The sequence below is a fragment of the Alexandromys fortis genome, unplaced genomic scaffold (assembly GCF_014885135.2).
Source record: "Alexandromys fortis isolate MF-2015 unplaced genomic scaffold, M_Fortis_MF-2015_v1.1 scaffold_51, whole genome shotgun sequence".
Taxonomy (NCBI): Eukaryota; Metazoa; Chordata; class Mammalia; order Rodentia; family Cricetidae; genus Alexandromys; species Alexandromys fortis.
Window position 1 is genome coordinate 10242796 of NW_026067925.1, and position 23936 is coordinate 10266731.

The 23936-nt window shown below is 49.4% G+C and overlaps 1 protein-coding gene across 5 annotated transcripts; it reads left to right on the top strand.

Moving 5' to 3' along the window:
- Tlr5 (toll like receptor 5) lies at positions 1-23936 on the top strand. Of its 5 annotated transcripts, none has more exons than XM_050142855.1 (3): positions 1-216; positions 16035-16133; positions 16790-23936. In XM_050142855.1, the coding sequence occupies exon 3, from the start codon at positions 16793-16795 to the stop codon at positions 19367-19369; it is 2577 nt and encodes an 858-aa protein (XP_049998812.1). In that variant the 5' UTR covers positions 1-216; positions 16035-16133; positions 16790-16792; the 3' UTR covers positions 19370-23936. The 5 variants fall into 5 exon arrangements, with proteins under 5 accessions (XP_049998812.1, XP_049998811.1, XP_049998814.1 ...); XM_050142854.1 differs by having other exon boundaries at positions 1-183; XM_050142856.1 differs by having other exon boundaries at positions 2-85.

Consider the following 23936-nt stretch of genomic DNA (forward strand, 5'->3'; position numbering starts at 1 on the left):
TCCCAGCGCTCCGCTGCAGCTTTGGTGTCAGGAGCGAAATGAGGTCAGCCCTGGAGCCCGCGGTGTGGGGGATCCTGCTTTGGAGGTGAATGCCTTGTAGTTGCAGGGGGTCCTGCAACGGGTTCCCTGAGACCGGCGGGGGGCCGGGACGCCGCTGAACACGGCGGGACACGACTGGACACGGTTGGTGCCACCGCCCCTCTTCCCTCCTCCTAGGTTGGTCCTGGGCCCTTTTAACTTTCTTTCCCGCCTGACGTCCAGCCCCTAGAAGGCGCACTCTGTCACTCGGTGCTGTGGAAAATGGGGTCCCCTGGCGGTGAATGGGGAGCAGAGCGGAGAGCTAGCCGAGGGGGCATATCCTGTGCCCAGCAGGGCAACTCTAGAACTGACAAGTCGCTTGCATGCTGGGCTTAGAACAAGGGGTTCCCTAGTGTGTGACTCTCCTGGCTTTCACCTTTGGCCCCACCCTCTGGAAGAGGCCAGTGGTGATCAAGAATCGCTATGTTCCTTGGAAAGGGGAGGCAGTCACCATCACCTGAGCTATGGACACCTTAAAAAGTCCACTGGCAGCGAAGGCTTTGAACACTCTATCTGGCCAGCCTGACCGATTCCATGTGAATACTGTTGGCTCTGAGGCTGGAAAGAAAGTCATCCTGCCTTTGGTGATTGCAGCCCGTTCTTTCTGTAAGCCACAGCTGTAATGGTCCCTGAGGAGTGATGGTGGGTTGGGGGACCATCTCGTTGTTGGTTGTCTTGGGAGAGAGGGTGTGCTCCCCAGGAAGGCTCCTGAGGCCTTGTGGAAGACGAAAGTGGGGTGACTGCTTCCTCCCAGCCGTGGGTGAGCCCTAGAGTTAGCTAGTGTTCAGAACACATCAGTGTAGCACTGCCCACAGGCAAGCAGCTTGACCGCAGGGCCCTTTACACTGTTGCTGTGGGATGTTCTTGTCAGACCCCTGCATGAGCAATGCCTCCCTCCCGCACCCCTGCATGAGCAATGCCTCCCCTCCCACCCAGTGCCTGGAATGGGGTTTGAAATGCTTATCGCCGTGGTCACAGGAGGCAATAGGATTCTGACACACATACGTGGCCTCTTTTCTCTGCCTTTCCTCAGAGGACATAACTCTGAGTAGTCTGTCCATGATCTGTACATAGTTCTTGACTCCATTCACCTAATTCTCTGGAACAAGAAAATCAGCAGCGAGAAACTCCCAGCATGCCATGCAGAGTCAGGAGGGAATCCTGGGAAGAGGGCCCTGGGTTCTGCTCTGCTAACTGCTTACTTAGTCTTGTACCCTGTGTTGGGGTTTCTAGGGGTGTCCCAGAGGAGGGACCTAGACAAAACTTGATTACAGGGCGGCACCAACAACAGCCCCTATGATAAAAATCGGGATGACTTAGCTCATACATACGGGTTTAATAGTCATCCTGGAAGACAGCCCATCCTAACTCATGGCCCAGGATCACTCGCCTCCAACCTGCACTGCTCTGAGCAAAGCAAGAAAAGCTTCCCGATTTCATTGTGTGACTGCAAAGCTAATCCTGTCAGGTTTTTAGCTCTGTCTGAGGAGGGATGACCTCTTCTGGGGCTGATGTCTCTAGGTCACAGGTTTCTTTGTTAATCTCCTGCATGTCAGCTTTAGCTCCTCTGAGGAGTAGATTCAGAACTGTTCTGTTTGTCCATGCATGCTCTCAGTCCTGGGTAAGTAGCCAGTTACTGAGCCCAGATGTGTTTGTTCCGTTCTTCACTTTGTGGAGAATTCAGAGGGCAGACCCACACACTCAGTCATATCTTTCTAGCCCCGTTGTCAGAGTCTTCGGGTGTGTGAGCCATATCCTATGACGTGCTCAGCTCTGTGGGACAAAGACAGGGTTGGGGCATGGCTCCCACAGTCCTGGATTGTCCAGGTGTCCGTGGGAGGCAGAAACCTACACCAGTGAGACAATTAGAGCACAGTCAAAGAAAAGCCATATCGTGGCATCTGCTAACTCAGAGAAACAGGCTCTGGGGCTGGGAGAAGCAGAGAACACTTGGAAGGGCTGGATGTTAAGAAGTTCAACTTCGAAACCTGGCAAGGACCAGACCAGGCTGAAGAGTAGCCTGGATCAAGAGAAGTAGAGTCCATAGACTCAGCTCCCTCTGCAGCCCCAGTTCCTGCTGCATGCCCCCCACCACTGCCTGCCAATCTCTCTCTCTCCCCCTCCCCCAGAACACCAACCTTTCCACACTGACTTTCCGCATGGTCCCGACCATACCTTCTTTTTCTCTCCTCTCCTCTCCTCTCCTCAGAGAATCTTCTGCTTTTTTGTTTAGAGACTGGGTGTAGCCCAGGCTACCCTGGAACTCTGTGTACCCCAGGCTGGCCTTGAAGTTCTTATCTCACTTATCTGAGCCCAGTCTCCCACATGCTGGGATTACAGGCAGGCGAGAGCGTATGCACAGAAGAACAGGTCCTGGAGGCCAAAACAGGCCACGAGAGCCCCTGGAGCTGGAGTGACAGGGAGTTGTGAGCTGTCACAGTGAATGCCGGGAGGGAGACTTGGGCTGTCTGCCAGGGCAGCCATTGTTCTTAATTGCTGAGCCATCTCTCCAGCCCTCAACTTTACCTTATGACGGTCAGACACTTTCCGCTTCACCAAATTAATAATACAGTAATCGTGGCAAGCGCATCGGTAGCATCTACATGGAGCCAGGTATTGTTCTAAGGACTGAGTTCAGTGCTGACTAGGATTCACGCTCGTCATGCCTGCTTGAGATCTAGTCACTCAAAGCCCCCCTGCTAGACTCAGGACAAGCGAACTGACCCTTTGTCAGGTTCATGTTCACATTCCCGATGCCACCACGAAAACCATCACCCAGTGTCATTGGACTAGCTGTCTATCTGGACTCAGTTTCAATGTGGCTTAGAGCACTCTCGTGGTCAATAGTAATTTGGTAGTCAATGAACCAAATGCAGTGTGTGAGATGCTGTAAGAGACCCAGAGATCCGAGCTGTATTGCCCATCTCATTTGCCCTTCACAGTCACCCCAATTTGGAGGAAGGGAAAGTGGCAAGGATTTGAACTTCGTGCAAATGTAACGGAGGCGGTGGTACCAAAAGTCACCCCCAGCCCTGCTGAGCTCAGGGCCACAGGCTGCTCAGAGATATGACCCCCATCTCCATCTCTGTAGTGACAAAACAATGGGCGAATCCCTAATGTGGACGTACTCAGACGTGCAAGATTGTCACACCGATTCCTTATTTTCTAGAAATCGACTTATTCTGTGCTTGAACTCTGGTTCTCCCTGGGCTGGGATTCACAGTAAACACCCCGGGATTTTCAAATTTCCAGATTTTATGTACTTCCAGGACCGCAGAGACAAGGGTGGGCAGTGTGACCTGCCTGGTCACTCCGGTTATCCCTGAGGGGGGGCCTTAGTCTCTGTCCCCCCAGAAGGCCCCTCCATTCTGATGGCTCCAGCATTTGGCTGCTTCAAAACACAAAGCTAATTCCCTGGAGCCTAACCATTCCTGCCTTCCCGGGCCTGCTAGACCAGGTTTCCCTTTCTGTTTCTACTGCCCAGCTGCCCACTTCCTGGATTTCTCAGCATGGAGTCTGTGTCCTCACCCCAAAGACCCTGCTTGGGAGCCCACAGGCTCCCTCTGGGTATAATTCTGTCACATGCTTGCCAGAGGGCAGTGTCTAGAGAAACTGTGAGGAAGGTGGAGGTGGGAACACAAGGAAGGAGAAAACAAGAGTTCCAATCCCAAAAGTCATCAGACTACACTCTGAGAGGAAGCTTTGCGTAAAGCCAAGACATACGTGGAACCATTTTCATCGGTATGTCTGGGACATTGTTTTCCACTGTCTTCGAGATCCCCTGTAACGGGCTTGCAGCTCTGCTCACGTGGAGATGAATATTCTGCTTCTGGGAAGACTGGCTGTGGTCTGACTGTGGTCATGTTGCCTTGGGTTGTTTTAGAGTCCACAAAAATGGGGACATGCTTCTAGTTCACGATTGCCACAATACAGAGGCATCACCCGCCCACCCAGTTTAGAGCAACAGAGACCCTGCAAGGACTTGAATTCTTACAACGCCACTGTCGTCCCTGGGCTGCTGTGACCTGAAATGCAGAAACTGAAGAGAAGGAAAGCCAGGCTTGTCCAGAAGGCCCAGCTGGTAGCTGAAGGAGTATTCAGGCTCAGATTTGGCATCTCTGGACCCAGTGCTTCTGCTGTGGCCTCATATATCATGGAGGTTACTGTCACCAGCAGACAAGAGCCTAGTCACTCTGACTCCCTGCCCCAGCTTAGAGTGGAGCACAGACACCTCTGAGGCCCTGCCTTTGGCAGACTCTGCATGCATGAACCTCCTGGGGGAATGCGTTTCTAATCAGGGCACACCACCTAACCTTTGCCTGTCTCAGTCCTGATGAAGTCATCTTTCCCCCTCTGAACCTGGATTCTGACGCCTGTCTTCCCCCTACCTTGGGGCTCAGCTGTCACCTGGAGTGTCCGTGCCAGCCAGAGCCCTGCCTGGGTGTGATGGCCTAAGAAGCTTTCTCTTCACATGCAGACCACAGATGCTCCCCAGGACCATTCTCAAGTGTTTTAGCATCTCATTTCCAATTCCCATCCTCTGCATATCTGATCTGGGCTTACCAGGGTTTCTAGTCTGCTCACACACACCCCAGTGCTGATGGCTTCCGATTCACCCCACCCTGCAAAGGACTTCCGCTATGCTTAGCAAACTGTCTGTATCATCACTTGCTGCCTCGGACTTCCCAGCTCTCTCTGTTCCAGCTCCCTGACCTGGCATTAGCCCAGCTTTCCTGGCAGTTTACTTTGTCCCTAGATACTCAAGGTGTAGCAGAGCTGCACCTAGGGAGGCCTTTAGAGCCTGGGTGTTAATCTTCTCATTGAGAGTGCCAGCCAGCGTAGCCTACACCTGGCCCCAGACGGATCAGAACTGCTACGTGACCTCCCTTCACCCAAGGGTTTTAAGTGTGTCACGCCAGTCGCTAGTTTTGCATAATCACTCTGATGGGCTGCTATAAAAGTGCTCTATTGAGTCTATAATAAGCAGGCAGGAAGAGACATTCTGAGCCTAGGCCATTGGGATACTAATAATACTGGTTTTAGAGAGTGTCATTTTGTTTGTTTGTTGTTTGGGAGCGCTGGGGACCATTCCCTAAGGATATTCAAGCAAACAGGAGTCATTGTTATGTAATTTCCCACGAATGGTCAAAGAAGAAACAACCCACTCCAGGAAATGTTCCTTCTCTCTGCATTCCTCTTCAGTGGTTTCTAAGGGTGTGCCCTTCTGGTGAGGTGTGTGTACGTGAATGATGGCCGTCTACCTGAGCATAGCAAGAACTGGTGGACCGTGCACAGGCAGCTGGTTCTCTGGTTTGCCTTGGCTCCGCACCCCCGCATCCCCCCTCCCCGCCGTGTTCCTAGAGGAAGCGGTAACGACTGTCCCTGGTATTTTATAGATGATTAAACTGATAACTCAAAGAACTTGCGCTTGCCCAAGCTGTTAAATTGTGGAACTACGATCGAGTTTAGTTTGGTTGTTGTCTTAATTCGGAAACGCCCCGCGCTACACAGGCGCGCATTAGGCAGGCGGTTGGGCTTCCTAGCCCAGCCCAGCTCCCCAGCTCTAGTTTTCCCGTGGAGGACCTCGAGCTCCTCCCCCGGTCTTCGCCCAGTGTGTGCCCCCTGCTGGTGGCCAGAGGGAGTGCCTGCTGGACCTGAGAAATTCATCCCAAACTCTGTTGCTTCCTTCCCTCAGATTAAGCCATGGGGTTCTTCCTCATGCGAAGTCTCCAGCGAGAGGTTAGAGAATTTGGGGTTAATTCACTAATACAGCTCAAAACCAGTTCTGTAGAATCTTGGCCATAAGGCATTCACAGGAGAATGAATTGGTGCTGGAAAACTCTGAGGCTAAAAGCAGGACTCCCAATCCTGTCTATCAGGGTGTGGTTAGTGGGCCAGCCCCACGAGAATCGCCTGGGAACACGTTAGCAATGCGGATCTTTAGCTGTGAAGATAGCTCAACCGGGAGAGCGCTTGCTGCCAAAGTGGGAGGACCTGGATTCAAATCCCCAGCACCCACATAAAAAAAACCAGCAACTCTGACACATAATTGGCGATCTCATTGCTTCTGCAAGGAGATGGAAGAGATGGGAGAAGCCCAGAAGCTTGAGGGCCAACTATTCTGGGGTACAGAGTGACAGACAGCAAAGACATCCTGTCTCAAATAGGGTAGTAGAGGAATGACGCCTGAAGTGCCCCCACACGAGCACACTTACACCACACACACACACCAATTCTTCTTAATTAAAAAAGTGCATATTCTCAGGTTTCCCCAGACCAAACGGATCAGCATCTCCACCTCCAGGGTACCCCCGTGCACAGACAACATTCTTTGAGGCTCTGTGTATGTTTGGGAACAATTTTCAGGTTTGATTTCTTTTCATGATCACAATGACAACCGTGTTTGCAACTGGATTCGAATCCCAGCTGCACACCTTACTCTGGGTGAAGCCATTTGCCGGGGGCACGCCCTCACCTCCCTAGGCGCCTGTTTAATCATCCAGAAGATGATTGACAGTCAGCAAGTCAGTTCTTCAACTCTCAGGACACCCCCGTCCGTGTGAGACCTAGTGCTTACACGCAAACCCTGCCGTCACCTAGCCCTGCTGCTTAGGTCTGTCAGACCCTGGTGTAGCCTTACCTCATTCCTCTCATCCTCAGCGCCCTCCCCTCCCCTCCAACCCCATTCCCCACCCCTCACCCCCACCCCCACCCCCACCCCCGCCAGCAGAAACCCACAGGATCCCTGAGTCAGCAAGCTCTTGGTTCCAAGGCTAACTGTCTTGTCCTAGTACTGGAAGCTAGAAACCAAATGATCACAGACACATCATGAAAGGGAGTTCTCTGTCCCCGTGGGAACCATCTTTTCTTTTCTTCCCTGGTGCGGCAAAATAGAAAGATACCCATCTGACTGAATGACTGGAAGTCACCTTCTGGCCCAGAGGCTGGTCCAGACATTTCTCAGTCTCTTCAGCCCTCATGTCGCAATTTCGAAAAACATTTAGAACCTTTCTCTTCCAGTGAGTATTCCATTCGAGGGGGGTCAGGGCTCACACCCCCAATCCCAGCACCTTTGAGTTCAAGGTCAGCCTGGGCTGCGCAGTAAGACTCTGTCTCGGAAAGCCTACATCGAGATGAATAAGAACACGCATAATGACAGATATATGAATGAAATGTCACAATGAAACTTGAAATTTTAAAAATTCTAACTTGAAATTTTAAAAATTTTTAAAAAGACCCAACAACAAAGCCAAAAAACAAAGAAGTGGACTCACACAGAGTAGAAACCAACTAAAGGAAAGTGATTCACAGCACAGAAAAACGTGTGTAGTGATTCTATTTGTTCTCTCTTAGCAAAGTCATTGCTGTGTCTCCTGATTCATTCAATCTTTGTTGTTGTTACCATGGCTGTGACGAGATTCCTACGGCCTCAGGAGTCTTTGAACAACCCGCCATCCACTGCCCCTAGAATGACAAGAACGTATTAGGTGTCCCTGGTGTTCGGATGGAAAGGCCAGTGCTCCTGGTGAGACTGTGGCTTCCAAACACGAATGGGAAGAATATTGCTGGGGTGCTGGGGTTGTGCTAGGAACTGTGGGGGATCGAGTATGAATAAAACCGAGTCCTTGCCTCACAGCTTACAGGAAAGATGTAATGTAATAAAATGCTGCCATGGAGATGGAGCCAGGATGTCAAGGGAGGGGGAGGGGAGCGTGCCTGGAGGGATGCGAGGACTGTTTGGAGATAGCCTGTGGAGGGAAGATGGGACGGGAAGAGCCAGTGAGACACACATATGCTCCAGAGCTTGGGTACCAGGCTAGGCAGAGAGACAAAGGATGCGGGAGGCCAAATTTTGAGTTGGTAAAGTTGGGAAGCAGGGCTGTGGCTGTAGACAATATAGAGATGATGGGGAAAGTCGGCTGGGTTGTTACCCGGCTATAGCATGACATTTCAATCCTGAAATGCCCCCTCTAGGTTGTAGTCTGAGGTGGGGACCCTGGAGCAACCCTGAAAAGTTCTGGTTTGTAGATCTAAGGATCCATCGAGGACTTTTCTAGTCAGTGCTGACTTCTGGGATGCTCCCTCCAATAGCATGCAAGTGTTAGAGACGCCTGTGTAAGGACGCCTGTATTAAGGCTCACAAATCTCTCGTCCTCTGGGCATCCATCCCTGCAGCACCAGGAGGAGGGAGGCAGACCCCAGGGCTGGATGTGAAAGGACACATCCATTCAACATATTTACCATAAGTTGAAGACAGCAAAGCACTACCTGGCTTAGAGAATAAAATCCTAATTTACAAAAAAGGGTTGCAGGTGGGCTTTTAAGTACAAAGCAGAGAGCCTGGTGGCAGTTTGGGAATGAATTTCTAGCACGGCTCTGTGGCTCTGAGAGAAGGTGGGGAATTTCTAGCCTCCTAGAGTTCCAGCCCCACCACCCAGACTGGGAACTCAGCAAGCCATGGTTCCTCATGGTGTCCCCAGCCCTCCCCCCACGACCCCGCCGCACACGGAACAAAGATTACAGACAAATGGGAAAGTTCTTGCTGGGCTAGACTCGACAGACGTGCTTTGTACTGAGGGATCATAAACATTGAGGGAGGCAAAGGCAAACAGACCCTGATGAGAACGGTGAGCATCAGTAAATAAATCATTCTCCGGAGCTCGCGGCGTCCCCAGAAAACTAACGCGCTGATCTCGGAGTCCTGTTTGCCGAACAGTTGTCAAGTGTTGGGCATTCACCTGCTGTGCCGATCCCAAAGGCTCTGGAGTGGATGGGGCTGAGGAATACGGAAGCAGTACCATTCCCAGCTCTCATGAACAAGCAATCTTCTCCCAGCTGTGGAGAGGGTGCTTCTTGCAAGCATGATTGCCTGAGAGCCATCCTCTACCCAGAACAACCTCCGCCTGAAGTGCTGGGTCCCCACACAGCAGCACAGAGGGGAGCTGCCTCTTGGCTGTGCAGAGCTCTCCTGTGCCACCCCCCCCCCCCCCCACACACACACACACACACACACCACAGACCGGGTCTCCACAAGCTCAGACCAGAAGAGGGCAACAGCAGATCCGAGGCTGGAGTCTGGCCTTGGGAGTGAAGTTGACTCCCGAACTGTAGGGGATTTGGAGACAGTGTGCTGAGGGCACACCTGAGTATCTCGCCTTTGCATGGATACAGTACACATAGTGTGTGGACATACGGCAGGCAGGCAAGCAGGCAGCTGGTTTGGAATAGCTGGGAAGCCTGGGACCTGAAGGTGCTTAGGGATGGTTTGAAGAGATGGTTCGTGGGGGTAGAAGAAGGAAAAGTACCAGTAGACAGGCCACAGAGAGTGAACAGAAGGAGCTAGGGCAGTAAACCTCCAAGGACCCACCTCCAACTAAGACTCAGTTCCCAGAGCTTAGAGAGCACCCCAAAACAGTGTCATTAGCTGAAGGGGGCGGCTTTCCTGACAAGAGCCCAAGGAAGACACTTCAGATTCAAATTAGGACTCCAACAAACCGGCACCCCTTGGAACAGTCCAAAGTGCGTCTGGTCCCACAGTTGCTCCAGCGTTCTGTCTCTAAGCCCGCATACCACACCCATACTGGGAGTTGGTCCACAGGTCGTTACTGTGAACTTTGGCAAAGCTCTCCGAGGCATCTAAAGGAAATGAATTTTGGTTTTCTTGCATAGCCAGTCTTCCAGGCTTAGTGCTCCAGCGGCGCCCTGGTTTTGAACCCGATACTTAGCAGAGGAAACGCTCTTTCGGCAACTTGCCTTGTGGACGCAGCTAGTCTGGGACTCAGCTCAGACCCAGGGGCCTTGCCAACAATCCATGACTGGTGATTTTCTAAGGATCAAGTGTTAAATTAAAACAAGGGCTTTCCTGGCTCAGCCTGAGGCATTCGCTAACTAACTGTGTGTCCGGGGAGGAGCGGCACCCCCAAAATAAAAGCTTATGGATTTGCTGCTGAGACCATGGCCCATAACTCAGACTGCTTCAGCAGGCAGCTTACCTACTCAGACAATTAAGAAAGGAAGCGGCTCTCTTAATGGCTGGGATTAACTCGAAATGAAGGCAGCTGGGAAGAAAGGATGCTGACCTCCTCCCCCTGGCCTGATTATCTTAATTAACACTGCATGGCAGGAGTCTGGAGGCCAGCATTGATTGTCCTATTCCTTTTGTCGCCCTCAGAGCCCTAGACACAAGTTAACCCGGCCATAATAGTCAAAACCCAATACTCAATGGTCTCCTGGTCTTCCTGCAAGAGAAATATGGGGTGTGCGGCTTAGAGGGGATCTTTTAGGCCCACGCTTCTCAAAACATGGCCTGAGAGCGGCTTGCATCAAAGGAGCCTGGGATACAGTTTTAGAATGCTACTTTCAACAGCCTCCAAACCTGTGGGATCTCTGGAGCTCCAGCAGTGGGTTTTAGCTAGTTAAATTGATTTTTTTCTTTCGAGGTGAAGTCTTACATTGTTCGGGCTGGCCTCGAACTTGCTATGTAGCCAAGGATGAACTTGAGCCCCAAATCCTCCTCCTTCTCCCTCCCAATTTCTGGGGTTATAAGTATGTACCACCACCACACCTGGCTTTGTTCTTTTTTAAATTGTGGAAAAATGTGCATGGCATGAACTCTGTCATTTAAATCGTTGTAAGGCTGCATGCAGCCAAGTGTCATTAAACACTTTCACCACTGACTGTCTTCAGAACTTCCTCAAGGTTCTGAGTTTTTTGGAATTCTGGGTCCATTGAACCATCTGGTCCCACCTGCTCCTTTTAGCCTCTGATAATCTCACTGTGTCTTTTGTCTCTGTAAAGTTGTTTATTCTAGAAAGATCATGTAGGATAAGATGTTGCCCAGTGGGAAAGCATTTGCTTAGCCTGTGCCAGAGTTTGGAATCACACAGTATTTGTTCTTCTGCATCTTACTGATTATACTTAGTATATTGTTTTCAAAATCCATCCATAGCTGGGCCGTGGTGGCACATGCCTTAATCCTAGCACTCGGGAGGCAGAGGCAGGCAGATCTCAGTGAGTTCAAAGCCAGCTTGGTCTACAGAGATAGTTCCAAGATAGCCAGGGCTATACAAAGAAACCCCGTCTCAAAAGCAAACAAAAAATCCATCCATGTTGTAGCATATGTCCCAGTTTTATTTCTCTGGGACTGGAGAGATGACTCAGCAGGTACCTGAGGTTGGTCCCTGGAACCCATGTGAAAGTAGAAGCAAAGAAGTGACTTCATGGAGTGGTTCTGTGACTTATGTGTGCAATACACACACATAATAATAATAATAATAATAATAATAATAATAATAGGACTTCCATTCCTTTTTAAGGCTGAGTTGTACACACAATCCTGGGTTTGCTCTTGCTGTTTCTTGGTTTATTCTTGCCTCAGCTATTGTGAACCTCTCTGGCATTAGAAATCCTAGGATTCATGGTATTCCCATGCACCTTATGGTTGAGGTGGAGTCAGGGTTGCAGCCAAAGGAGCAGTTGATCAAACAGTCTGTGCCTGGAGTCACCTGTTGAGAGCTAAGAACTCCAGGGGCCCATGCCTCACCCTCCTAGGGATGTCCAACCTTTTAACATTGCAACATAGTGTCAAGAACCTTGCGATCAAGTCACAAAGAAAATAAATTGAGCAAACATGATCTCGTATTTTTAAAGTGTAAGTTTACAGTTTTTTTGTTGAGCAGCATTCCTGGCTCTCTTTGACTGCATGGGAACTGTGGGCTGTGTTTATGTCAGACATGCCTGCTAGGTCAGCTAAGACCAGCCTTTCTCTGCCGGGACCTAGGCTCAGACCCCAGGTGATTTCAAGGAGTTAGCAAATTCAACGATTATTGATATATGCCAATGACTTATGGGCCGGAGTGTATCTACAATTTTCACATCTGTTAAAAATACAGAATTTTGAGAATGCGCCATCTTCAGTATCTCACTGAATAGGCGTAGGGAGGCCCAGACCTCACAGGTCTCCAGACTACAGGGATTCTAACATGTAACCAGGTTGAGGACTGTTCATCGTGGCCAGTCTCTAAGTGAACCCTAAGGACACTAGGGCTGGAGAAAGGACCCTGGTCCTCCCCTCTCCCTGAAGCTGAGTCTGCATGATTGGTTCCCAAGTCCATCCGACTGTTCAGTGCAGGGGGTGAAACTGTTTACAAAACCAGAATCCTCCATCCGTCACTGAATTATAATGCTTGTTTCAAAATATGAACTTGTTCCTAAGAAAATTGATATATTTGGGAATATTATTGATGTATTAGAGAGCTTGACTGGGGATATAGTTCAGTGGGAAAGCTCTTGCCTAACATGCCCAAGGCCATGAGTTCAATCAATAGCAACAAAACACAATAAAAACCCTTGGTATTAGAAATACCTCGTTCATTTTTTCCTTATGTGCAATTTCTTATACGTAAAGACAGAAAGCTGCACCAAGCTGAACTAAGCCACCTACGAGGACACAAACTACACCCTGGTGTCTGTCAGCTGCATCCACTCTCCGTGTGTTTGGGGCCTCAGGCATCTATAGTTGGCGTTCAGATTTTCCCCCTGATACCAGACAGCCTCCCCACTTCCCACCATCTCATAATAATGTAGTGACTGAAACCCTCCTGGTACCCACTTCCACCAGCAAACCTCAGGTCTTTTCCAAAGCCGAGTACCCTGTATATCAGACTATTAATGGGTCTCTTGTTCAATTGAGTAGGCTAACCACATACCATTTTTATTTTATCCCTATCCTTTTTGTGTGTGCTGATGATGAATCCTTCAAGCCTTATACTCTCACCTTGCTTCTCCTATAAATCCTGGGAGTAAAGTGTATGACTTTGGCAGTGGTTTTTGGTTTTGTTTGAGATAAGGCTTGACTGTGGAACTCGGCCTTGTACACTCGATTCTCTGCCTCCATTTCTGGAGTTCTAGGGTTACAGGCAGGCCCCACCACACCCAGTTGCAGTGCAATGACTTGTCTTGAGTGGGTGTTTGTGGTGGGTGGAGGATCGAACCCAAGACCTTATGCATGCTCTTCCTCTATGAACAGAGAATGCATATGTCACCAGAGACTCCTAACTATGGAACCCACTTCATGTGTTTCTTTTTGTCATCTGGATAATGAGTCGTGAACACATTGCCCCTGAAGTTTGTCTGCCTTTCTTCCTTTCCGCGCTCTGCTCTTGGTAACCACTAGAGGGCAGACTCGTCTGATAGAAGCAGAAAGGATTCCCTGAAGGTTAGGGTCCAGCCCCTCAACCTACAGAGAAGCAAGTGGCCATGGCTCCCCTGCTTCCCTTGGGCTCTCCACCCACGTGCAGGACCTTGCTCCCTTCTGGGGTCACCCACTTAGGGGTGTGGCTTCAGTCACTTGCTTTTCTCAGGTCCCACGCCCACACTACTCCGTCCTCAGAGCCCATCTCTTGCTGTGTGGACTCCTTCCTGGAATCTCTACATTCTGAAGTCGGAGTCAGGAAGAGCATGAGAGTCTGGCACTCAGCTTTAGTTAGGTTTGCCTTGGTGGTGTTGGATGTCTTTACATCCACACATTTGAGCTTCTGGCTCCCACATGCTCTCAGCATGAGCCTCTCCCAACACCTCATCTCGCTGCTTAGCTGGCTCCCCGGCTCACCTGTCCTGCCAGTCATTCTCACCAGAGATCTGCTTCAGAGGTAAAAATAGAATTATTCCATCCCTCTTAAAGACTTAGGTCTGCATGATATCTTTGTAATTAGAACATGTGCCCAAAAGAGTTTTGTTTAAAATCTACTTGTTCAGCTGGTTTCATCTTCCTTACTATAATTTTAGCTTCTCTTGTGAATCTGGAAATTGAAATATCTTGAAATGTGTGTTATTTAGGGCTGTCACTCATTACCAGAAATTCAAGGTCATCGAGTTCAGCAGTCGTACCTGGGGACCAACACTGATCTTGTCAAAATCAGAACTGAAACGAAGACATTTAACTGTGCTTTTCTGAGCTGGCATCCTCACACTGGTGTCTCCGAGGGAATTTCTCCATCCGGTTACATAAGATGAGAAATCAGCCTGATGTTTGGGTAAATAACAGCTGCAAAGCCAGCAGTGACTTGGGGACCACACAAGCTCTTTCCTGCACCTTCTTGTGTCTCAACACCGTATTTATCTTAGAGTCGCTTAAAAACCCTGATTGGTGGGGTCGGAGTTTCTGTTCTCTTACCTTCTAGAACAGAGGCCAGCAAACTGTGGTCTGTGTTTAGACTGCACAGCCTAACACCCTTACCCTTTAGCCCTGTGCACACAGTGTTTCCACCCCCAGCCTATGAACCACAGTGATCGTTTCCATGTGTATGGAAGGCCTTCTACATCACATTAAAAGAGGTGGGCTCTGAGTCTGGGCTCAGTGTTGGGTTTGTGATGCCAAGGGAGGGTAAGGTCTCAGAACTGTCAGATTTCCAAAGTAAGACCTCAATGCCTGTGAAGAAGCTATGCATAGTGGCCTGTGCCTGTAGCCCCGATGCTTGGGAATGGGGGCTGAAGAGACCCTGAAAACTTGTTGGGTGGCTGGGCAAGTCAGAACAGTGTGCTTCCAGTTCTGTGAGGGCCTCTGCCCCAAGGCAGTAAGGCAGAGCGTGATCGAGGAAGACACCCAACATCCTGCCCTGGCCTCTGCCAGCACGCACATGGGTGTCCACAACCTTACACTCCCTGCATGCACTGTACAGATGCACACCACAGAATAAACCGTATGAGGGGCACTACAGTAGGCTGTGTGCTGCCAGGTGATCCAACTGCGCAGTAGAGCACTGTGGCCTCCTCGGGTGTGGGCAGTGAGGCCATACTCTGGCAAGCTTTGGAGGCCACAGTAGACCCCACTTCCCACTGTCGGATCCGCCATTTTGTTTCTTTTCCTATGTGGGTTCCAACCCTGGTTTGCGCATTCTTCTCTCCACTGAACTGCATCTTCAGAGTCTTCATTTTAGGTACCACTCAACAGACGTACGTTTCACACTGGATTCCTTCAATCTGCTTTTCAGGGTTCCACCAGCCTCTAGAACAGTCTTGGGGTTGCATGCCAAGAGAGATGGAGCTTTGTTTGGGGTCCATTTCAGTAGCTGCCTCCTGTATCTCATCTCAAACTGGCCTTCTCTCTCCTGGTGGATTCTAGTCTTCCCTCTCTAGACTTGCTCTACCAGCCAGGACTTATTTTGGGTGATGGCCAGAGCCGCAGGGGAGAAAGGATGTGTGCACACTTGAAGTTGGCAGGCACAGCAGCATGATGGCAAGTCTAGGCAGGGCAAACAGGAATCTGCAAGAAGAGAGATGCATGGCTCAAGGGATGGTACAAGAGGCCAGTGTCCCTTTAAAAGCACACCCTCGGTGACCTAAGTTCCTCCCACTAAGCCCCACCCCCTAAAGGCTTTGCTACCTCCCACGGGAGTCATAGGATGACAATCAATCCTTTAATACCCAGGCCCAGTGGGGAATACTTTCTAGAACACAGAACCTTTCAGTGGCGGCTTTTGGTGGGAGCCATTGACAGCACGTGAGATGTGTTCTAAAGATGGAAGAGCCATGCACTTGGAAGATGTCTTAGTTACTGTTCTAATGCCACGGAGAGACACTACGACCATAGCATCTCTGAGAAAGTATTTAATGGGGGCTTATTCCAGAGGCTTAGTACACTATCATTATGGTGGGAACATGGTGGCAGACACAGCAGGCACAGTGTTGGAGAAGTAGCGAGCTGTATTCTGATTCACAGGCCGAGAAAGAGAGACTGACTGGGCCTGGCCTGGAATTTTGAAACCACAAAGCCCACTCCCAGTGACACACTTTCTCCAGCATATTCCTCCTAATCCTTCTAATCCTTTCAAAGGGTTCCACTCTCCGGTGACTAAATGTTCAAGTATCTGAGCCTGTGAGGGCCGTTCTTATTCAGACCACCGCAGAAAATGTTAAACTTTCTGAGATCCTTGTTAATGTTTCCTGTTCTCACACAGCACCTATGCTTGGAACACATGACAGACAGGTCTGTGAGACACCCTTTGCTGCTGAGGCACACGGATGGATGCTAAATCACCTGCACCGAGCTTCAGCAGGTAGGTGTGTCATACTGTGTCAGGCGTGCAACAGGTGCACAGTCCACCGCATCAAGCTGACCAAATCTGATTCTTTATGACGATACATTAGGTACTCAGTGCCTGTAAGATGGCACGCATAGCGCATCCAGCTAGCTCAGATCTTTGGGGGGTGGGCTACAATCTGGCTAGAATGCAGTAGGGAAAGTGATGTGTTTATGATCTGTTCGCGAGCTGAGGTTCTGGGAGTAAGGAATGGGGAGCCCCTGGATGAACAGAAGTAAAAATATCTCATCCCTATGATTCTCACCTTCCCTCCGCAGCTCTGGAACTAATGAACAAACCCTGAGTAGGTAACAGCGTTGTTGTTGTTGTTTGTTTGGTGTTGGAGAGGAGACCTTGAACCTGGGACATGCTGGGCAAGTCCTCTAGCATTGAGCAACCTCCCAAGCTCACAGTGTCTTTAAAGCACTGGTGCCCAGTGTGTAAAGTATGCCGTAGCGAGTGTTTGAGAAGAAGAGTGAGTGGCTCTCTCTGGCCCAGCAGAGTGTTTGTGGAGTCAGCTGAGCGAAGGGCCCCAAGGAACAACCACATCACACAGGAAACCCTCAAGTGCCGAGAACCCGGGTGCAGACCCTCAGGTTGTGATGTGTTTTTATTCTGCTCTTTCCCCATAGATCATGGCAGATCAGCTTGACCTTCTTTTGAGTGTGATCTTCATGGCCAGCCCCATGCTGGGAATGTCTCCCTGTTCTTCCAATGGCCAGATCGCCTTATTTCGCCACTGTAACCTTACCCAGATCCCCTGGGTCCTCGACACCACAGAGAGGCTCCTTCTCAGCTTCAACTACATCAGTGTGGTCAACGCCACGTCATTTCCATTCCTGGGGCAGCTCCTGCTGCTGGAGCTGGGAACCCAGTTTACATCCATGACCATCGGCCGGGAGGCCTTCAGAAACCTGCCCAATCTGAGGATCTTGGACCTGGGCCAAAACCACATTGAAGTCTTGAGTCCAGACGCTTTTCAGGGACTTCCCCATCTCATGGAACTTCGACTGTTTTCCTGTGAGCTCTCCAGTGTTGTGCTAAGAGATGGTTACTTCAGAAATCTAACTTCATTGGCTCGCTTAGACCTCTCTGGCAACCAGATTTACAGCCTTCATCTCCATTCTTCATTTCAGGAACTGAATTCCTTAAAAGCCATAGATTTTTCTTTCAATAAAATATTCCCTTTATGTGAGGATGAACTCAAGCCCCTGCAGGGTAAAATACTCTCTTTCTTTGGCCTCAAATCAACAAGCCTGTTCAGCAGAGTCTCTGTGAGTTGGGAGACTTGCAGGAACCCCTTCAGAGGCATGTGGCTGGAAACTCTAGACCTCTCTGAAAATGGTTGGACAGTGGACATCACAGGCAACTTTAGCAATGTCATCCGGGGAAGCCAAGTCACCTCTTTGATTCTTATGCACCACATAATGGGGTCTGGCTTTGGCTTCCAGAACATCAGAAACCCTGACCAGAACACGTTTGCTGGCCTGGCTAGAAGTTCGGTGATGTTCCTGGACCTTTCGCATGGCTATATCTTCTCCTTGAATTCCAGAGTGTTTGAGACGCTGAAAGATTTGAAGTTTCTGAACCTTGCCTCCAACAAGATAAACAAGATCTCAGATGATGCGTTTTATGGACTTGACAATCTCCAAGTTCTCACTATGTCATGTAATCTTTTGGGAGAACTTTATAATTCCAACTTCTACGGGCTACCTAGAATCGCTTACATTGACCTTCAAAAGAACCATATTGGGATCATTCAATACCAAACGTTCAGATCCCTGGAGAACTTACAAACCTTGGATCTCCGCGATAATGCTCTTAAAACCATCAATTTCATTCCAAGCATCCTGACCATCTTACTGGGTGGCAATAAGCTGGTCGATCTGCCACGCGTCCGCTTTACAGCCAACTTCATCGAATTATCCGAGAACAAACTGGAAGATTTGTCCGACCTCTACTTCCTCCTGCAAGTTCCCCAGCTTCGGTCCCTCATCCTGAACCAGAATCGCCTGTCCTCCTGCAAGGCAGTCTATACCCCTTCCGAGAACCTGAGCTTGGAACATCTTTTCCTGGCAGGAAATATGCTGCAGCTTGCCTGGGAGACCGGCCTCTGCTGGGATGTTTTCAAAGGCCTTTTCCACCTCCAAGTCCTGTACCTGAATAGTAACTACCTTAATTTCCTCCCTCCTGGAATATTTAGCGACCTGGTTTCGTTACAGTTGCTCAATCTTGGCGCTAACAGGTTGACCTCTCTCTCTCCTGGCAGCTTACCTGCTACTCTAGAGTTTCTTGATATATCTAGAAATCAGCTCTTCTCTCCTGATCCTGGGTTGTTTGCTTCACTTAGCTCCTTGGACATAACGCATAACGAGTTCGTCTGCCAGTGTGAACTTATCCCTTTCATCACCTGGCTCAACCAAACCAATGTCACCCTGCAGGGCTCTCCTGCAGACATATACTGCATGTACCCTGACTCGCTGGTAGGGGTCTCCCTTTATGACGTCTCCACCAAGGAGTGTGATGAAGAGGAAGTCTTGCAGTCCATAAAGTTTTCCCTTTTCGTCCTGTGCACTGTCACTTTGTCCTTGCTCCTCGTCACCACCTTCACGTTCATAAAGTTCCGGGGGACTTGTTTCCTGTGTTATAAGAACATTCAGAGACTGGTGTTCAAGGACAAGGTCCGGAGTTCGGAACCCAGTGCATACCAATACGATGCCTACTTTTGCTTCAGTAGCAAAGACTTCGAATGGGCACAGAATGCTCTGCTCAAACACCTGGATGCCCAGTATAGTTCCCGAAACAGACTCAGGCTGTGCTTCGAAGAGAGAGACTTCATCCCCGGGGAAAACCACATCTCAAACATCCAGGCGGCTGTCTGGGGCAGCAGAAAGACCGTGTGCCTAGTGAGCAGACAATTCCTTAAGGATGGCTGGTGTCTGGAAGCCTTCAGGTACGCCCAGAGCCGGTGCCTGTCTGACCTCAAGAATGTTCTCGTCGTGGTGGTGGTGGGGTCCCTGTCCCAGTATCAGCTGATGAGACATGAGACCATCAGAGGGTTTCTTCAAAAGCAACAGTACTTGAGATGGCCTGAGGACCTCCAGGATGTTGACTGGTTTCTCAATAAACTCTCTGGGTGCATACTAAAGGAAGAAAAAGGGAAGAAGAGAAGCGGTACCATTCCGTTGCAAACTGTAACAACCATTTTCTAGTGGAAAGAGCCATTTCCAAGTGTCAGGGAGAACTCTGCACATTGTACGTGCTCAACCGTATGGGGGTCGTCCCCAGAGGTTGTTTTCTGTCCATGAGAACATCATCAATCTCTTAGTGTTCATGTCAACAGATGTTCTGTGCCACTGACCTCCTAATGGAAAATGATGGAAAGCCGCAGCTGCCTCTCAAGTTTCCCACTCCCCATCGATGTCCTTCTGGGCCCAACAACACGGTTTCCTCCCATTCTCTTGCATACTGCCTGCCTCCTCGATGGTGAGGCCACCTTGGGAGAAGCTATGGTGGTGTCATGCTTCCTGTGTTGTTCACTCTGAGAACAGGCTGTCACTGTAGAACACGGACAGCTGAGACGGGGCTTTCTCGGGCCACGGGAGTGATACCAGTGCTGAGGACCGCTGTCTCTCTACATTGGTGATAAGACCTTGGATGGCAGCAACCCCATCACAGCGGCCCTCAATGCACTTACTTCATGTCGTGACCCTGCAGGCTCAGCTTCTGTGGGTCATGGCCATCTTCTGCACTGGACCGCTCATCCGGTGCCCACGCCTATTCACGACTTAGCACCAGCCTGACCCTTCCACATCCTCCCCTGTTGTACGCACTACACACTGTAAGAAGGGTGTGGACTTTACACAGATTTCTTGCTGATTCTGTGGTTTCTTAACCATGGAACTCGAGCTTTCTATACCATGACTGGGCCTCAGTGTTCTCCCCTGTAGGCCTAGTAACACCTACCTCATCAGTATGCCGCGAATGCTCATTGGCCAAGAATGTCGTGACTTCTCTGATAGTTTTCATTGCCCTAAGACCACAGGTGAAGACTCACATTCAAAGGCCCCTGGAGGCTATCGTAATTTCTTGAGTTTGTACTTTTTTATCCTAAAAAGAGTTTATGTGCATTCTAATCATTTTGTGTGTTTATTAATATAGCAATGTTTCTCTGCAAAAGCATTAAGAAACCTTAAACCAAAGAACTGTATTGCAGGTCCCCAGCACCTCGTTTGAACTCCTTCACGTTGTGTATTCACCCCTAGGCCAGCTGTTGCAGCCTGAATACCTGGAGGGGCACAGCACCTCCCTGTGACGGACACACACACCCCAGTCACTGAAATGCATGCCAACGATGTATTTGGTATGTGTGAGGACACCCCAACTGTGAGCCCTGCTGGCCAACCCTTTTTTGTTTGCCTGTGTCCTGGGCCAAGGGTGGGACCTGACCCATAGTAAGTTCTTAATGAAGCAATAACCACGAAGTCTGGCCAATAATTTATTAGGGGGCGCAATGGAAAAACAGATCATGAATACAGAACAAGGTAGACGCTGCTTCTGATCCAGCTACAGTTGCCCTGATGTTCTGCCCTTGGGCGATGAGGACCAACCACAAGTCTTGCTTCTGCTCCAACCATGAGAGAAAGAGAGAGAGAGAGACAGACACAGAGAGAGAGGGGGCCTCCTCCTCAGATTTATTCGGTCCCATATCCAGAGAAAACCATGCGCATAGGGCTAGTTACCCCGAATGTCTTTGGCTGAAACAGATCAAATGTCCATAACATCTAAGTATCGAGTGACACCCACTTTCTCAAGTGTCAGCATGGTTGTCGTCTGCTCTTAGCTCTCCAGGGATGGGTAGGACGGGGCTAGGCTGTGAGAGTGACGCCACAGAGAAACTGAGGCAGGTGAAGGCGGAAGATGCTAGGTTCGGGGAAGCGCTGGGCTTGTAGTGTGGAGGTCCTGGAGGGGACTCATCCAGAACAGCCAAGAGCGGTGCTGGGCCTGAGGAGCGGGTATGGGGAGGCAGGAAAGCAGCTCTGGCTTATTCATGGAGACTGCCTTCTCTTGATCCTTGTTCTAAGGGGTACAGCAAAACCGGACCCCAACTTTCCTCACGGTTGCAACCACAGCTCCTGAAGATGAAGGAAGACGATGCTGGCTGGTTCAGTCTCACCTCCCTGCTGTCTGTCAGCCTCGGCTCTGCGCACGCTGCAGGCACAGCTACGATGCTCAGCAGGTCTGGCGGAGCCTCTCCCCAGAACGAGGTAGAGCAGCGCAGCTAAAGAGGGGCAGATCAGGGAAAGAGCAGACACGCAGTTTCTTATGTCTGCCTTCTTTTCTGAAATACTCCGAAAAGCATAACTTTTCTCTTTTTCTCTCTACCCCCGTCCTAGCGTGTTTTTCCTACACTCTGGACCTTCATTCTTCTTTCTAGAGTTCCCGCTATGCCATGTGGTCTTCACGACGGCTTCACTCATGCGTCATGGCTTTCCCCATTTTCTTCTCCACTCTATCCCTCCAGGCATCTGCAAAGATTCACGTCCTGCCTGCCCTGGGGTTGTTGTTTGTTCTGTTTTCAAAGTTAAACTCTAAAAGAAGCATTCTCAAGCTTTTTAAAAAAAAATTATCCCACTGCTTAGCATGAAAATTGAAGGGTGCTCGTTCCCTTTAGTCACTGGAGAAATCTAAATCAAGACCACATTGGTGTGGCACGCCCCACCCACCAACATAGCTAACATCAAGATGACTGTCAGTACCAAACAGTGAAAAAGACATGGAACAATGGAAACGCCCTGCGTGACCGTGCATATGTAAGTTAGCATCTTTTCAGAAAGCCAACTGTCATTTCCTGATAGAGTTGAATCCATACATGTCCCCCACATGCCGGACACGTTACATATTCCACCAGACGCCTTATCAGCATTCTTTACAATAGCCAATGCAAGGAGCAACTTCCTTGTCCATTAGCCATGAAAGGACAGACTGTCATGGAGAAAGACGTACACGGACCCTTCAGTAACTGCAGCCATCCGTAACCACCGGCGCCAACCTCACAGAAATGCTGGCAGGAGAGCGTAATGATTGCGTCTGAAAAGACAGCACCCGCCTATGGAGGTTGTGCTGACAGCCGTCACCTCTGAGGCATATGGAAGGGACCTCTGAGACACCAGGTGGGCTCCATGTCCTGACCTGGGCTGTGGTGACCATGTGTGTATACTTTGTGACAAGGAATTTCTGTGCACCCACAACCTGTTCACTTTTGCCGGAGGTCGTATTCTGCAGTTTGAAATCAGAGAAGCTTAAGAAACCAGGACATTTTTATCTTGTCTGTAGAACAGGCAGGGCAAATACCTCATCCCCCTGACGCCTTAGTTTCATTGAGAAAGCCACCGGGTATCACTGGGTTTCCCTGTACTGTCCCTACCAAAGTAGAGCTTTGGGAGCTTTGGGAGATTGTTAGGGTACAAGAGGACACGAGATTTCATTTTATATCTTTGGTATTAATTTAAATTTTTTTATTTCTACATTTATTTAGTGTGTGTGTGTGTGTGTGCATGTCACCATATGTGATCAGATGTACTGTAATGCCTGTACTACAGGATGGTTCACGAGTCAGGCAAGGGGCTGGAGATTGAAACACACACACACACACACACAGAGAGAGAGAGAGAGAGAGAGAGAGAGAGAGAGAGAGAGAGAGAGAGAGAGAGAGAGAGAGAGAGAGAGAGAGAGAGATCCTTGAAACAAGAATGTCAATTTTATTGTGTTCCAGGGCAGCTTATATAGGGCTCTCCTTGACTAATAGCCACACCCTAGCTCTCGGGGATTTTCAGCTGCAAGCCCACCAGAAACCACTCCCCTGCCATCAGGAACCCATGAGGGTCTCGTGCCCAGAGCAGCTGCAAGCACAGGAAAACCAGTTGTTTACTTCGGCAGGCAAGGGGTCACAGAAAATTCAGGGTCTGTAACTCCCAAAAATCAGAGATAGAAACAACTTGTGGGAAATTGTTCTCTTCCCCCACCATGTGGGCTATGAGGACTGAACTCAGGTTGCCAGGGGTGGTGCCAAACCACTTTACCCACTAAGCTATCCTTGCGCCAACTCAATGAAGCCTTTGGTACTGTTTAATGTTTAACAGTGTGCATGTATTTTGTTAATGAAACTTTAAATAGACAAAATAAATATGCCCTCACTTAAAACCAAGGTGATAAGTCTGTGTAAAAGGCAGAGAATATAACAATTATCACCTAGAATTTATTTTATCTCCTTGTATTTTCTTTCAAGACAACAAACCTTACCTTGTTGCCCAGGTTGGAATCGCAAGCATATGCCCCCATACTAGCCCATCACTTTTTTTTTTCCGAGACAGGGTTTCTCTGTGTAACAGTCTTAGCTGTCCTGGAACTAGCTCTTGTAGACCATGCTGGCCTCGAACTCACGGAGATCCACCTGCCTCTGCCTTCCAAGTGCTGGGATTAAAGGCCTGCACCACCACTGCCTGGTTAGTTCATTTAATTTTAAAATTTTTAATTTTTAAATGTTTAATTTTTAAACAAATAAGATAGAACAATTATTTCAATTGATGAATAGATATGAACGAATCATGTAGGGCTAGCAAGATGGCTCAGGAGATAGAGGAGGCCACTGTGCAAGCCTGGTGATGTCAGCTTGATCTCCGGAAACATACGCAGAGGAGACGGCTGACTTCACAGTTGTCCTCTGACCGCTACACATGTGCTGTGGCCCAGATGCACACCTGCACACACACATACGTC

What these genes read in the sequence shown, in the direction of transcription:
- Tlr5 (XM_050142855.1), top strand. Translation starts at nt 16,793, where the DNA reads ATGGCAGATCAGCTTGACCTTCTTTTGAGTGTGATCTTCATGGCCAGC.